General features: G+C 42.8%; 1 protein-coding gene across 8 annotated transcripts; it reads right to left on the bottom strand.

Annotated features, from left to right (window-relative positions):
- Positions 1 to 1446: 1446 nt before the first annotated feature.
- git2b (G protein-coupled receptor kinase interacting ArfGAP 2b) lies at positions 1447 to 14896 on the bottom strand. Of its 8 annotated transcripts, XM_028978964.1 has the most exons (22): positions 14634 to 14896; positions 14033 to 14166; positions 13491 to 13603; positions 12881 to 12986; positions 12707 to 12793; positions 12466 to 12596; positions 12292 to 12386; positions 12000 to 12045; positions 11605 to 11610; positions 11450 to 11501; positions 10906 to 10978; positions 10438 to 10535; positions 8819 to 8930; positions 8152 to 8294; positions 7885 to 8037; positions 5660 to 5863; positions 5300 to 5389; positions 4735 to 4814; positions 4066 to 4260; positions 3741 to 3839; positions 2922 to 2985; positions 1447 to 2134 (listed from the first exon to the last, which is right to left on the bottom strand). In XM_028978964.1, the coding sequence occupies exons 1-22, from the start codon at positions 14683 to 14685 to the stop codon at positions 1928 to 1930; spliced, it is 2340 nt and encodes a 779-aa protein (XP_028834797.1). In that variant the 5' UTR covers positions 14686 to 14896; the 3' UTR covers positions 1447 to 1927. The 8 variants fall into 8 exon arrangements, with proteins under 8 accessions (XP_028834797.1, XP_028834801.1, XP_028834800.1 ...); XM_028978968.1 differs by lacking the exon at positions 3741 to 3839; XM_028978967.1 differs by lacking the exon at positions 5300 to 5389.
- Between the last annotated feature and the right edge of the window lie 324 nt (positions 14897 to 15220).

Below are 15220 nucleotides of genomic sequence, written 5' to 3'. Positions count from 1 at the left end.
TCCGGCCACGCCGGCAGGTGGAGCAGCCGCCAGCCAATAGGGGAGCAGGAGTAACGGAGAACCGGCCAATCAGAGGGCAGTGAGTAACATGACAACTTCTACTCTACTTAAGTTAAAAAAAAAATTATATTATAACTGAAAAGATGTCTTATATTCTAGTTTCTTCAAATTAGCCGCCCTTTGGTATGATTACTGCTTTGCACACTCTTGGCATTCTCTCGATGAGCTTCAAGAGGTCGTCACCTGAAATGCTTTTCCAACAGTCTTGAAGGAGTTCCCAGAGGTGTTTAGCACTTGTTGGCCCCTTTGCCTTCACTCTGCGGTCCAGCTCACCCCAAACCATCTCGACTGGGTTCAGGTCCGGTGACTGTGGAGGCCAGGTCTCCACTTTTTGTTAAGTACATAACTCCACATGTGTTCATTCATAGTTTTGATGCCTTCAGTGAGAATCTACCAATGTACATAGTCATGAAAATAAAGACAACATATTGAATGAGAAGATGTGTCCAAACGTTTTGGCCTGTACTGAAGAAACATTACCGGAGATGCCACTTACAAATGCAGAATATTAATTACAAACAAGCACACCATTATGGATAACACCATGTATATATTAAAGTTTATTGAAAGAACTGGCTTATAATAAATGTTACATTATTATTAAGTCACCACAGCTGCACTGGTGGCATCTCTGCTTTTACAACATGAGGTCCTGAAAGGCATACATCATACTGCTGCATTGTGCAGATTTTCACATTTGAAATCACACTGCATATTCCTGCATGTTCAGGATTGTTACACACACACAAAAAAAAAATATTAAACAGAACATGAGCATTCACCACAGTGGCACCAGTTTGTACACAGAAAGTGTACAAGTGTTGACAGTGAAAACAACGGTCCCCTAGTTAGTGAGCCACACAGAATCGACCACTTCCACACTTTGTTCACTTGAAAAAGCAAGGGGAACAATCCATCTGACAGAAAACGTTTTATTCTAATATGAATGAATTGTTACACTTAAAGAGTACATTTCAAATTCCAAAAAGCTGCATGATTCGTTACAGGGGAAAAAAAAAAAAAAAAAAAAAAAAAAAAAGTGCTCCCTGACCGTGTTTTTAGAAAAGAGGCAACACCATAAACTTTCAGACCTGCACCCAAGTAGTTGCATATGTGGCTAAAACACCGCAGCATTATAAATACAATGCATAACATTAAGCATTAACCATATTAGCACCACACAAGGTACACAGGACACCACACACATACTCGTTCACAACTGCTGGTGGGAGTTCAAAACTAAGCCAAAGACCATATTGCTTAGACGGATCAAATAAAGACAATTGCTTAGGAGCAGGAGACAAAAACACATGGCACAGTATTACAGGTTCACACTAGTTTTCAACAAGACATGGAACAGAAAGTAGGTATATAGTTTTGTTTCGTTCTAGGAACATTTTAAAACATCCATATTATAGATTATTTAAGGACATTTTAGGCAACAAAAATAAATTTGGAACAGTGTTCTTGGACAAATATATGAGGTACAGTAGGTTAATACTGAAGTGAAAATAGAACTTTCTGTTTTTAGCTATGGAGGAAAACAGAAAAAAAAAGAAGAAAATGGTGCACGAAGGCCACAGCATTATAATAAAAGAAGGCAGGGTCATTTCATAGTAATGGCCAATAATGAGGCATTCAGACAAACAAGGCTAATGAGACAGTTTCTCTCAATCACACACACAGACACACATTAAGGAACACATTGCATTTGGCGCTATATTAGAAATATATATAACATTCATTAAAAATCACAAAGCATATAGGTGATAATCAATAATACTGATGTCCTTAAAACAATTATCAACTAATTATAAGACTCAAACACAGGAAAAATAATAATAATAATAGAAAAAATGTGGTTCTCTCAGTTGCTCTCTTTGGTTGTTATGGTGACCAGCTGCTTGGCGGCCTTGGCAATGTCATAAGCACACTGGATGACCTGCTGTGTTACCAGCTGGGTGTCACTGGCGGTTGGGTCTGGAGGCGGAGCTCGCTGACACTCCCCTTGTAAGCGGCTTGCACTGGAGGTCAGTAGGCGCAGAGACCCTCGAACCATCTCAGAACATGGGTACTTCACACACAATACACAAAGGGAAATTTTACTCCATTTTATCACTTTAAAATGGCTTAAGTACCAAAAGTACAGTGATTTATAATAGAACATTAGAACCATAATAACTTTTGTAAGTGAGCACTTGCTTAACTAATTTTAGGTGAAAAGATGGTCACTTTCGGCACAACAATCTTTTAACAGAATTTCTTTCCTTTGTCTGATTTATTAAAATGACCTTATTAAAAGCACAAAAACAGACATACATTTTCCACTAGGTTTACTATAATAGGAACTTTATAAATTCCGAAGAAAAACGCATAGATGATGTCAGGGGCGGGGCTTGCAATGTTTGAGTGTGTTTGTTTACCTGCTAAATTTACTAGTAATGCATGGTTTATTTATTTAAATATGTTGATGTGCTTAAATTACATGTAGGGATGATTACATCAGTGTTATTCTGATGCTGCACTGAACATGCGAGAAGCTCCACTCACAAAGCAAATGTTGAAAATTCAATAATTTGGGGGAAAAATAAAATTCAGCTAATTAAAAAAGTTAGAGACATATTTGTGATGGAGCTGCACAGATTTGAGTAAATTAAATGTACTTTCCTAATATGCAGTTGCCAGTATTATGATGCAGCAGATTTTAACCTGTTGCAGGTCCAAAGTCGCTCTTCTACATTAAAAAACTAAAACTTGAAAGTAAAATATATTAAAATCACATTGAAACTCATTGTTGTACTCAATGTTATTTCTGATCATTCGTAATGTGTTATACACAGTATACAGCATATGAGGCCTACCTTTGGAAACAGGGTGGCCATTTCAGTCACGGCCACGTGGATCCTCTCAGAGCAAGGAATAAAACTGACGAGGGAAATTAAAAAAAGTTAAAAACACCTATTATAAAAAGGAAAAAAATGCACATGCAGCTGTGAGCGACACCACATGCTATTTTTTTGGAACGGATTTATTTTTATCAATCAATCTTGTTAATTTCAAATGATAAGGCTAATGCATGAGGAACCCCGACTGGTCCCTGGATGACCCTCAGGTCTACATTATAGCAGATATGGGACCCTCCTCTCAGGCAGGCAGCAGTCCCTTACATGAGACAACAATAAAACCAATACTAATCTACAAGAACCTCCTGACAGCTGATTCCCGTCTCTGCATATACCTCTGAGTTAGTAGTCATGGTGATGTTTGTAATAAAATAAAACAAGTTACACAAATGCAACACACAACAATAAGTGTTATTATAGAAATACTACAGAGCTTTGTGTCAAATACAGATTATAAAAGGAAACATCTCACATTCTCCTTATAATATTTCATTTGGGTAAATTAAGTACATATATAGTGTATCAAATTCTATATGTGATTTAGGCAACATATATTATCAAAAGTTTGTTTGTTGCCATAATGTCTACAGGGTTTAAGAGTCAATGTGATGGGCCTGCATTCACACACTAAAACCACAATGATTTACTGCACTGACATCAGCCTGTGTTTGACACAGAGATATACACACACACACACACACTCTCTCTCTCTCTCACACACACACACACACACAAAAGAGACACTGTCCCTCAGAAGCAGGGCAGAGAGCAGGGTACCAGGTGGCAGGCTCAGCCTGCAGACAGGAGGCCCTTTCACCCCTCTCTGCACAGGGCATCAGGGCTCCAAAACAACCAAGGCTGTTTCTGCATCTGGAGCTGGCAGGGGTGGAAGAGGAGGATGACAGAAAGCAGATCACAACCGGGGAGCAAAGGGTGGAAATACAGAGAAACGGAACCAGGCGCTGGGTCAAAGGAAAGAACAGAACACCACACCACACCAAACAGAAGATTCTGCTAAATAAAAGGAAGAAATGAGGCAGGTGGAAATGGAGCAGGTTGAGGGTTTTTTTTTTTAAGTTGAGTTATTAAAAGTTTGCCTCACCCCTCATGTTTGTTGTCCTGTGCGGCACGTAGCAGCTCCTGAATGTTCTTTGTGATCTGTTCGGTTTTGCTGATCACATCTTCAGTGCAGGGCAGGGTTGGGTCCGGCTCTGCATCCTCCTCCAGGTCATTTGGCTCACGGGCACCTCCATCTCCTGGCCAACCGCTGATCCGAAGCAGCCCTCCCTGACCAGAACTGCAGAAATGCCAGCCACAAATTAATCCTTTCTGCTGTACAATATTACTTTAAAAATACTGTGGTAGTAGCCTAGTGGGTAAGACACTCGCCTGTGAACCAGGAGACCCAGGTTCAAATCCCACTTACTACCATTGTGTCCCTGAGCAAGACACTTAACCTTAATTTGCTCCAGGGAGACTGTCCCTGTAACTACTGATTGTAAGTTGCTCTGGATAAGGGCGTCTGATAAATAATGTAAATGTACTGTCTTTAATTGAGGACACAACAGAAATTACATTATCCTCTAATTTTCTAGGACATGCTCAAATCAGAGGTTAAAATGGGTTTATAGATTATCTATTTAAATGGATATCATATCATTATTAGTAGTATTTTGTAAACTACAGAAATCAAAAGCACCACCACTTAATGACTAACCAAATAAAATTATTTAAAAAAATAATCTAAAATTATAAAAGAGAAAAAGTGTACCCCGACTCAGGCTCAGTATGGTTGTGGGTGTTGTCATAGTCACTTTCTGGCATGCTGCACCGCTCCTCCACAATGGATCCCTAAAATTCAGAGAGCGAACGTTATGGGAACGTCAGCACAGCCTTTGCTCGGAAAGAGGAGATATAATTAGAGACAAAGAGCTCAGCCCACACAGGTCACAGCGTGGAGACTACAGAGCATCCTGGCAGAGATGGGCGTGGTCCATGCTTTAGAGACTGAACAGAAGTGTCTGAGGACCAGGCGCAAGAGGGAAGTCAGGGTAAGAAAAGAGTCGTTACTGCATCACTAGTGAAGGCTGACCAAGTGCCATGTCTGGTCAGTCCTGCTGCTCATTGGCGAGAATCCAGACATGTTAGTGATTAAAGAGACCAAACAGGAAGTTGAATCCTGTTTTGTGGAAGTACGGTACTTGGGTTTGCGTGCTTGGGACAGACTTAGTTTTGGCTCATGCAGGAAACGGAGTGGTGGGAGGGGCTTGGGGAACAACAGGCACCAGGGCCTCCTTCCCACACAGCGCAGCTGGTTAGCTGAGGAAGTACATCACCCGTGGGGCTCGCTCATCCCAGGACCAGGAAAGGGATGAGGGGAAGGTTGGGAGGGAAGATGAGGCAGTCACGGACGAGGCCCCGCCCATCTATAAAAGGGTTAAAACCAGATTTTACAAGGATTGTGTTTCAGATATTTTAAAAGAGGGAAAATGTGAACAACAAAACTCTGCCAACCCTCAGTAGTGGACATCCTGTAAATACAAACATCCTGACCATAGTCACATGATTAAAACACAAATCATACGCAGAAAGGTTGACGGTATAGGCTTTTGCCTCCTGCCCGTATTACAGATTCATTCTCTGGAAGAATTTCTCTTCTTCCAACTCTTCCAAAATCCATGTTCACTGTTACTCACATTTGGAGGAAGAGCCTGCAGTGTGAAGCTGCTGTTTTCAGGGCGGGGGGTTTCTCCCCTCGGGTGGTATTGTTTCAGGCCTGAGCCGGTCTCATACATGGACATGGCCCTTCCTCCTCGAGGTGCCAGCCGGCCAGAGAGGTCCTGCTGGGTCCCAGGAGCACGCCATCGAAGGGTTGAGTTCTCATTCTGTAGGGAATTCAGCTGTACATGTGCGCGTGCACACACACACACACACACACACACACACACAATTTATCCACACGAATGAGTCCAATGGACCATACATAAAATGCATACAAATTCACAGTTCAATAATCCTAATGGTTTCACTAATAAAAGTCCGAATTAAAATAGGTTTTAGGAGAAAAAAAAAATATATCCTAAAAAGAAACATTAAAAGGTCAATAAAAATTATACAAACACTTGTTTCTTTACCAAAATCAGAAAAGTGTACACCACACTTGAACTAAACAGTATATTAGCATATTTTTTTCTTTAGAACTGCTTCACAAAAAATTTACTATTTGTAGCTGGTCATGACAGCCATTTACTACAAATGTAGTAATTTACCATCATGCCGTATCCCAGAATGAAACCTGCTCATGTTCCTTTTAGAGGATTTGTGGGGAGATCATGGAGAGCAGACATTCAAGTACATGATCAGATGTAGGAAATGCAAGACGAAAATTTGGGGTCGTTTACTCCAAAACAACATCCTGACAGGTCTTCTCCTCTTTGTTTATGGAGCAAACCAGAGGCTGGGGGAAGGTAAACAGAGAGTAGGGCAGGTGGGGAAAGAGCAGCAGGTGAGAACCAGCTGACGCTCAGACTGAGAGCAGGGCCTCAGCTCGGATTACGCCGTAACCGGCAACCGCTCAGACACAGACAGAGTCGGCCCTTAATGTACGAGTGGGGTGGCTTTCAGTGGTGCGGCCTGGCTGTCGGGTTCAGGGAAACTGGATTCTGGTGATGGACTGATGGTGGTGATTGTGTAGTAGAGATCGGCTACAATATTTCAGTGCTACAAAAGAGCTATAAAAAGAAATCTTGAGGTGGTTTATAAATTGTAGAGGTGAGTTTATGCTGTTCATGCCATGGCCTTGGCATTTAGATGAGCCTGTCTCATGTTGTATTGTCTAAACTATTTATAAAACGCTGTTCAGAATTTTTGACCTGGATGCACCAAACAGGCCAGTGCGTTGGGCCACAGGCCGTTACAGGTAACGTGTAAGCAATGATTCAGAATGGTAGTTAAAACATGACCAGCATGACCTGCACGATGGGATTATTACACATCCATCGGACCCACTTAAATGACCCCAACCAGCTTCTGCACAGATGATAGCAAATGTACAGAATATATGCAAAGTTTATTTGTTAAACTGTTTATAGGGGTATAAAACCTATTTAGCAGTTTATGAAGAATAAGGACATGGGAAAAAGCTGTGGATGACTGAAGAGGTACATGAACTGCTCAAAACTCAAGGCTCCACCTTCAGGAATGCTGACAGGAAGGTGGCCCTAAGATCAGCGAGGGCCAAACTGTCACGAGCCATTAGAAGACCAATATTTACACATATTATTCATTTCAATAGTTTAGCGCTGTCGGTCCCATTGTTGTCTACATGTATTAGTTAAATGTTACTGTTGCACTGCCTGTGTCCCGTTTGCACTTTGCACAGTTTGTGTCGCACACGTGCACTTTATGTCAGTATGTAACTCTGTTCAATGTTACATGTAGACCAGGTTACGGAGAAACGTTCAGCTATATAACATGTATATAGCTGAAATGACAGTAAACTTCAAAATAAATGAACAAAATTATAATAGACAATGATGTAACATGATGCTATACAGTATGGATTCTGAAAGATGTGTTCTGAAGGATTAAAGAATGAGGTGAAACGTGGAGAAGGAGGGGATAATTCCTAGAGAATTAAAATTCAAATTATCTACTTGTTATGTTACAAATTATCTACTTAATGGATCTGGTAGTGTTGTGATTTGATGCCAGTGTTTCCATAGAAACAAGTCCCAGGAACACTTATTAATCTGAACTCCTCAGGTAATGGATGTGTTGCTGTGGTGATGAGGTGATTGCCAGTTATATACTGTGGGATAGTCTCAGTTCCTCACTGTGAGAGTGGTTGACTTCTGCCGTGTTGTGTGGTGGTGATTGTGTTATGATGCTGCTATGCTACCATGGAAGCAGATGGAGCTACCTTAGTCTGCATCAGCCTCAGCTCCTCGCTCAGGTGACAGTTCACCTTCAGCAGCTGCTGAATTTTGGCCTCCGAGGCATTGAGAGCACTTTTGACCTCCATAAACTCCTGCACCGTGATTGGACCATCCGATAAATCAGACGACTCAGAGCTCTAAACAAAGACAGAAATAAGACAATCAGCCATGTACCTCCAGACACTGCTTTAAGAAAATCCCTCCACTTTCACTTTGCTTCTGTGTTTGCACGACTCTGTATGCTGCTCTACCTTGGTTCGCTCGTCTTTGCTAGAGACAGGGTCTCGCTCTATGTCCTCATCGGAGGCCACACTGTCATAGTCCGGCTGGTCGGCTTCTGGGCTGTCGCTGCCACTCTGGCTGTGAATACCTTTCAGAATCAGCTCCACATTTTCTGACAAAGCAAGACAAAAATCAAGCAGATGAATGAGTCAAAATGCTACAAAATGTATGCAGAACGGGCATTTGCGAAAATTGTGTCGTCATCAACACCATTCACCAACAACACTGTTTGACGCAGGTAGGAAGTAGTGTCTGTTTCTCCAGAAGAAAAACAAACAAATTCCCCTTGTGATGACATAAGGGGACAAATTCCAGATGCGGCCATCTGAGCTGCCGCTCTGTGAACAGTGAAGCAGAATTCACCATTTCTATCCTCTGCAGGAAACTCACAAAATCTCAAGAGAAATTTTCATGCCGGTGGACTTTTAAGACAAACTGTACATTGCATTAGGATAGTTTGCAAATTTTTGCAGGGTATTAAGAAATGTTAATAGTAAAGCAGTGTCAAAAACACTACAATACCCATAAAAATATAACCTCTGGAAATATATTCCTATAATATCGAGCAGATGTTTCAAATTTAGGTCATTTATTTCAGTAAATAAAAACCGGCTAAGATTAAAACAAACATGTCACCTTTGCCATTCTCAACGGTACCCCCGATCTGTCGCCGCTTTGCATCAGCCAGGATGTCAATAACGAGTGTGGCAAACTCATGTGCATTAAACCTGGCCAGCTTCTGTCTGCCCTGAAAAAGGAATCAGAAGACGTGAGCTAGGAAATAGTCTACAGCCAGGAAGAAAATTTCCTCATGTACACCTGTACATAGCATAATAAATACTGTATAAATATGTAGATTTACACTGCTCCAAAAAATAAAGAGAACACAAAAATAAAACATCTTAGATTTGAAAGAATGAAATTCTTATTAAATACTTTGTTCTGTACACAAAAAAAAAAAAAAAAAAAAAAAAAAACACAGAAATTGATGGAAATCAAGCCATGGCAGTCAGGATTTAGAGTCACACTAAAACACTACGTGCTGATCCAACTTTGATGTAATAACCTGAAAACAGGGAAAATGAAGCTCAGTAGTGTGTGTGGCCTCCATGTGCCTGTATGACCTCCCTACAACACCTGGACATGCTCCTGATGAGGTGGCGGATGGTCTCCTGAGGGATCTCCTCCCAGACCTGGACTTAAGTATCCACCAACTCCTGGACAGTCTGTGGTGCAACAGAGACTGGATGGAGCGAGACATGATGACCCAGATGTGCTCAATTGGATTCAGGTCTGGCCAGCATCAATGCCTTCTCGAACTGCTGACACAATCCAGCCACCTGAGGAACCCAGGGCCAACGGCATCAGCGTAAGGTCTCACAAGGGGATCTCATCTTGGTACCTAATTGCAGTCAGGGCACCTCTGGCAAGCACATGGAGGGCTGTGCAGCCCCCAAAAAAATGCCACCCCACACCATTATGGACCCACTGCCAAACCGTTCATGCTGGAGGATGCTGCAGGCAGTAGAGCGTTCTCCACGGCATCTCCAGACTCTGTCATGTCTGTCAAATGTGCTCAAAGTGAACCTGCTTTCATCTGTGAAGAGCACAGGATGACAGTCTTGCCAACCTTGGTATTCTGTGGCAAATGCCAAATGTGCTTACAGCCAAACACCGTTCAGCACAACCCCCATCTGTGGACGTCAGGCCCTCATACAACCCTCATGGAGTCTGTTTCTGACTGTTTGAGCAGACACATGCACATTTGTAGCCTGCTGGAGGTCATTTTGCAGGGCTCTGGCACCGCTCCTCCTGTTCACCCTTGTACGAAGGCGGAGGTAGAGTCCTGCTGCTGGGTTGTTGCCCTCCTACGTCTCCTGATGTACTGCCTTGTCTCCTGGTAGCGACTCCATGCTCTGGACACTACCCTGATAGACACAACTTTCTTGCCACAGCTCACATTGTTGTGACTTACTAGATGACATGCACTACCTGAGCCAGTTGTGTGGGTTGTAGACACAGTCTCATGCTACCACTAGAATGGAAGCACCACCAGCAGGACCACGCCTTTATTGGGTGTGGCTTGCTAATTGCCTACAATTTCCACCTGTTGTCTATTTCATTTGCACAACAGCATGTGAAATTGAAGTGGACAGTTTGATTTCACAGACGTGTGATTGACTTGGAGTTACATTGTGTTGTTTAAGAGTTCCCTTTATTTTTTGAGCAGCGTATTTAAAGGAGGATATTCAAACCTGATTTCTGGTTGATGAATATTCAGGATTGACAGGGAGAAAAGGCACCACCGTTGTGTCTGTTACCAGAGTGGAGTGATTCTGTGTTGCCAGCCATACTGCAGAGGACGTTAAGAGAGAATTTTCTACATTAAACAGTCAATAACAAAAAAATAAGATTACAAATGTACGCCAACAAAGTATTCATTGTATACTAATATACAATGAATACTTTATACTATAATATATACTACTACTACTAATATACTACACTAATTCCATGTATTTACATTAGACCTGGGCGAAAGGATTTTTTCCAATTATGACAATTATCCCTCGTATTACAGAATACCAGAGTAGGCTTCTAATTCGTGTTCGCCTCCTCCTAATGCAGATTTGCACTGCACAACCCTATTGTGCACATAGAGAGCTCATTTAACATGTCCGTTTCCTAGAAAGCCAAAACCCTCTGAAGCTCCTGGAAGTCACCTGCATCAGTTTCCCTTCGGTCCACTTCATCATAAACATCCATGGCCAGTTCCTCGAATTGGTGATTACTGAGCTGTAAATGCACCAAAGTTTAAATTGGCTGTGAGACATTGCAGCATTCAGCAAATTAATCTGTTATCATGGTTTAGCTGCTTCATATAAATTACTTTTGAATACTGATATGGCTAGAACATGCATAATGCACTAAATTATACACAGATATTACGCAGATTGAAGAAATGCAGCAACTTAACATTTACTAGAGATGGAATGGCATTGTTGCAATATTTACACTAAAATACCATAAAACATAGGAACACACATGCATTATTCAGCTGTTCATGACATTGTGACCAATGGTAGCAAGATGGAATAATATTAAAATTCAAAATCACATCAATGACAGTAACTAAACATTGTGTGAGAAAACATCATGCACTGAAACACACAAATGTTTAAATAATACAAGCTAAACTGACAACTGACATGAAAAAGGCTTACACTGATAAGGGACTCCAGAGAACAAAGTCTTTAAATAACTTACAGACTGTAGTTTCTTCTTGGCGGCTTTAGCCAGTTCTGATAAATCCTGACTGCTGGAGAGAGCAGAAAGAAAGCTTCAATCCAAAATAAAAATCATAATAAATATTATAATTCATTAATAAATAAATTTCATATGTATTAAAAATACACACTTACACATTTCTTATCCATGCAAGCAAAAGAGATTTATTCTTTACAGGTTAGAAGGAATTTATTATTTCACATAAACAATTGAATTACTAAAACAATGCCCAAAAATAAAGACCGATGAATGTAAGTAAGCAGATGATCATATCAAGTTCTATATGTACAATCTATCAGAAGCGGGGATTAAATAAACCTAAATAATCTGCATGCTGCTAGTTTTCATTATGAGGAAATCAAGTTGATCACCGTACCTTCAGGTCGATACTAAGGCAACGCCTTTAAAAGTTCATGGATTAGCGCAAATAGGTTACTTGCCGATTGTGCCTTGTTGATTGGATCCCTTATTGCACCCCTATGATTTACAGTATAAGCATGATGACAACTCAATCTCAGGTCAAATTTACCTGTCAGCAATCTGTGGAATTATGAAGTGCTGTCCGTTTTTATGATCTAAAAAGAACATGTAGAATTAGATATTCAGATTCCAGAAATACATCTTTGTACCTTGACCTTTACAGACCGCTGATTACCTGCCTATGAACCAGATGACCACAAAGGTTCAAACCCCACTACCATAGTGTCTTTGAGCAAGACATTTAACTTTTTTTTTTTTGAAACATTTAACTGTACCTGTCACTACTGATTGTAAATCGTTCTGGATAAGGGCGTCTGATAAATGCTGTAGCTTTAACTCACCTGGTTTTCTACCACACAGGTAGAACGCCAGTCGGTCTGTCAATTCATACTGGATTTCCACCAGCCTGTCTCCCAGCTCATGGTGGCCTGCTTGTCTGGAGGAGTAAGTGGAGACCGCTGGTCACATGACTCGTCGATGAGGAGAGAAAGTGGACGGCCTTTAGCCGGCTTTACCTGGCATAGTCGATGGGCGTCTTGCCGCTGGCGTCAGGAGCCCCGGGGTCGGCCCCGTACACGGTGAGCAGCTCGGCCTGGAGCAGCTGCCCGGCTTTGGCAGCCACATGCAGCGGAGTATTCCCTTTCTCCTGACAACGCAGGGCACTATTTGAGTACAGCAGCCGCTACCCAACGCGTGCTGACATGACTGCTGATATTTACTCCTATCACTAGGGCTTAATGTTCGTGACAAACATACCGGATGGAAGAAGCCAGCCTGGGCTCCTAAGGACAGGAGCCTGAGGCACGTTTCCAAGTTCCCAGTCCTTACACTGGAGTGGAGTTGCTGGAGGACATGACATGAGAAGTCTATCAGCATATAACAGCATTTAATAAATGTTGGGACACACAACCACCGAATTGCATGACACACCTTGCTGAGGTCAATTGATGTGACACTATCATCCTCTCGACAGGGCATTCGATGTACGAACGCAAGCATCTGGTATTTGGCCTTTATGAATTCGGTTTTATTAGGGCTGGGGACATGGAGGAAGAAAAGAACATTTAAGAAAAAAAAATTTACTTTTATAGTCTTTGACTAATATTTAAAATGATTTGATTATCTGAACCATTTAAATGTGACAGGCATGGGGGAAAAAAAGAATCCACACCACTGTACAATTTAACCTTAGTAATCTTTTCCCAACATGCCCTTAGCTATTCCTTCCGTAGAGAAGTCACTTCTTTCGTTGTCCCCATCCCCGGCAAAGATTTTCACTTCGTTGCACGAGTCCTATGATTTGATGGTTTGTAGTTCAGCACTTCATTCTCTACACTTTCTTCATTTAAATATTTTTCTGCAGAGCAACATAAATTATGGCTATAGAGTGAAATACCAGTTCCGTGTTGTTGTATTGGTACAAGCGTTCTGTTGAGTCCCAACAAATTCCCAGTACCTTTTACAATATATTTCTTCCCCCGGAAGCGTAACAAATTAGACGGGGAAGCAGCTTCTGCCAATCCCCAGATCCAATACTCACTGTACTTTGTCTTGAGGATTTGCCTTGCGTTTCCCTGTCATAACGGAGGAGGGGTCCAGAAGACTGTGCTCCCATATGGAATTTGCCCCGTTGCTGTACAATGTCTGCACCATCTAGAGAAGACAAATAACGGCCGCCGTGTGAGATCGCCCCCACTTTGCTCGCCACAAATCAGTTTACTTTAAACCTTTCTTATTTGTTCAAGGGGGAAAACCCAACACGCATACAAAAGAAAGAAGGGAAAGGATCACTATTGTTCATGGTCCGGTTCCTTGGCTAAAAAGAGGATACTTCCTTCAAATCCGGTAGCAAAGTTCTTACATTCCATGGACCTCTTTGGGCAAGAATTGAAAAAGGGTTATGTTAGGAAACACCGTTAGGTAGGTTATGTCTGATGTAGCAGGTAACAGTGCGCGGAACACCACAAATTAGATTCTTCTCTAATCCATCCTACTCCAGCACGCAACAGCGACTGAACGATTGATCACAGACAGGAAGTCGAGTCCTGTCCGCAGCAGGACCGGCGTACGCTGGGAGCAGACCTGCAGCTGGGACGGAGGCCAGGGCGTGTGGGTCAGGTGGCGGACCTGGGAGCTGTGCCGGCCCAGGCCCCGGTGGATGCTGCAGCACTCATCACAGATCAGCACGCCGCGGTTCACAGACGCCCAGCGAGGTTCTGTGGGGGGGGGAAATGAACCAGATGACCCAGGTTAAAATCCCACTTACTACCATTGTGTCCCTGAGCAAGACACTTAACACTACGTTGCTCCAGGGGGACTGTCCCTGTCGCTCTGGATAAGGGCGTCTGATAAATGCTGTAAATGTAAAATACATTCATAAAACAAGTTTGTAATAATTATGCAAAATTATGTAAATACAAAAAAACCCGCACCTTTCAGACGGCCACGCTGAATGCACAACAGATCTGACATTGGCCACGACTGAACCTCCCGACATAACGCTGCATACAACAGCACGGACACTTTACACGGAGACACCGGCGGCTACCGCCGCAACACGCGTAACAACGTCCATCGGAACCCCGAAATCCGGACGAACCGCGGCACGGCGAGCGTACAGAGACAATGCGGCGTCTTCCGCGGCGCTGGCGGATATCCTGCGCGGCGACTGCGTCCCTCTTACCCGGCGCGCTGCAGTCAGCGCAGAGCTCCCTGTTCCGAGGCCGCATTGACATCCTTTGCCGTTTCCTTTCTGAATCGCGCGATCGGCTGGATGCTCATGAGATTTCGCTTCTCCGCGTCCGTTTCTACCCCGGAACCAAACAGCGGGAGCGCACAAAGCTAGGCCACGGGGGTAAAATCCGGGGGCAGGGTGAGATTTGTCCTTTCTTCCGATTTTTCGGCACCAACTTCCTCCATGGGAAGTGAAATCAGCTGGTGAATCAGAAACGCGGGCGGGGAAAAGGGAAACGTGACGCCAGGCTGCGTGGAGGCTGTTGTCGTCAACAGGCCGCGTGTGCGCCAATCAGCGACGACCTCGCGTAGTCAACTGGCCTATCATGTTCGTGCGTTTTTACCTCGCGGAGTTCCGCAACGGTGATGCAGTGGAGCGCGGTGGGCGGCGGCGTTCACGGAGCTCATCGAGCCTGTGGAGGAAAAAAATAATATTCTTTACTCATCGTATTAGTCATAATACTGCAGATGTAGGTCCAAAGTGGGACTGGCAATCCATTTCATTCCATTTATTACACAGACAGTGGCATACAGTCA

This window comes from Denticeps clupeoides, chromosome 5, assembly GCF_900700375.1.
Source record: "Denticeps clupeoides chromosome 5, fDenClu1.1, whole genome shotgun sequence".
Lineage (NCBI taxonomy): Eukaryota > Metazoa > Chordata > Actinopteri > Clupeiformes > Denticipitidae > Denticeps > Denticeps clupeoides.
The sequence above is the reverse complement of the archived record's forward strand: the minus strand, read 5'-3'. Positions and strand labels throughout refer to the sequence as shown.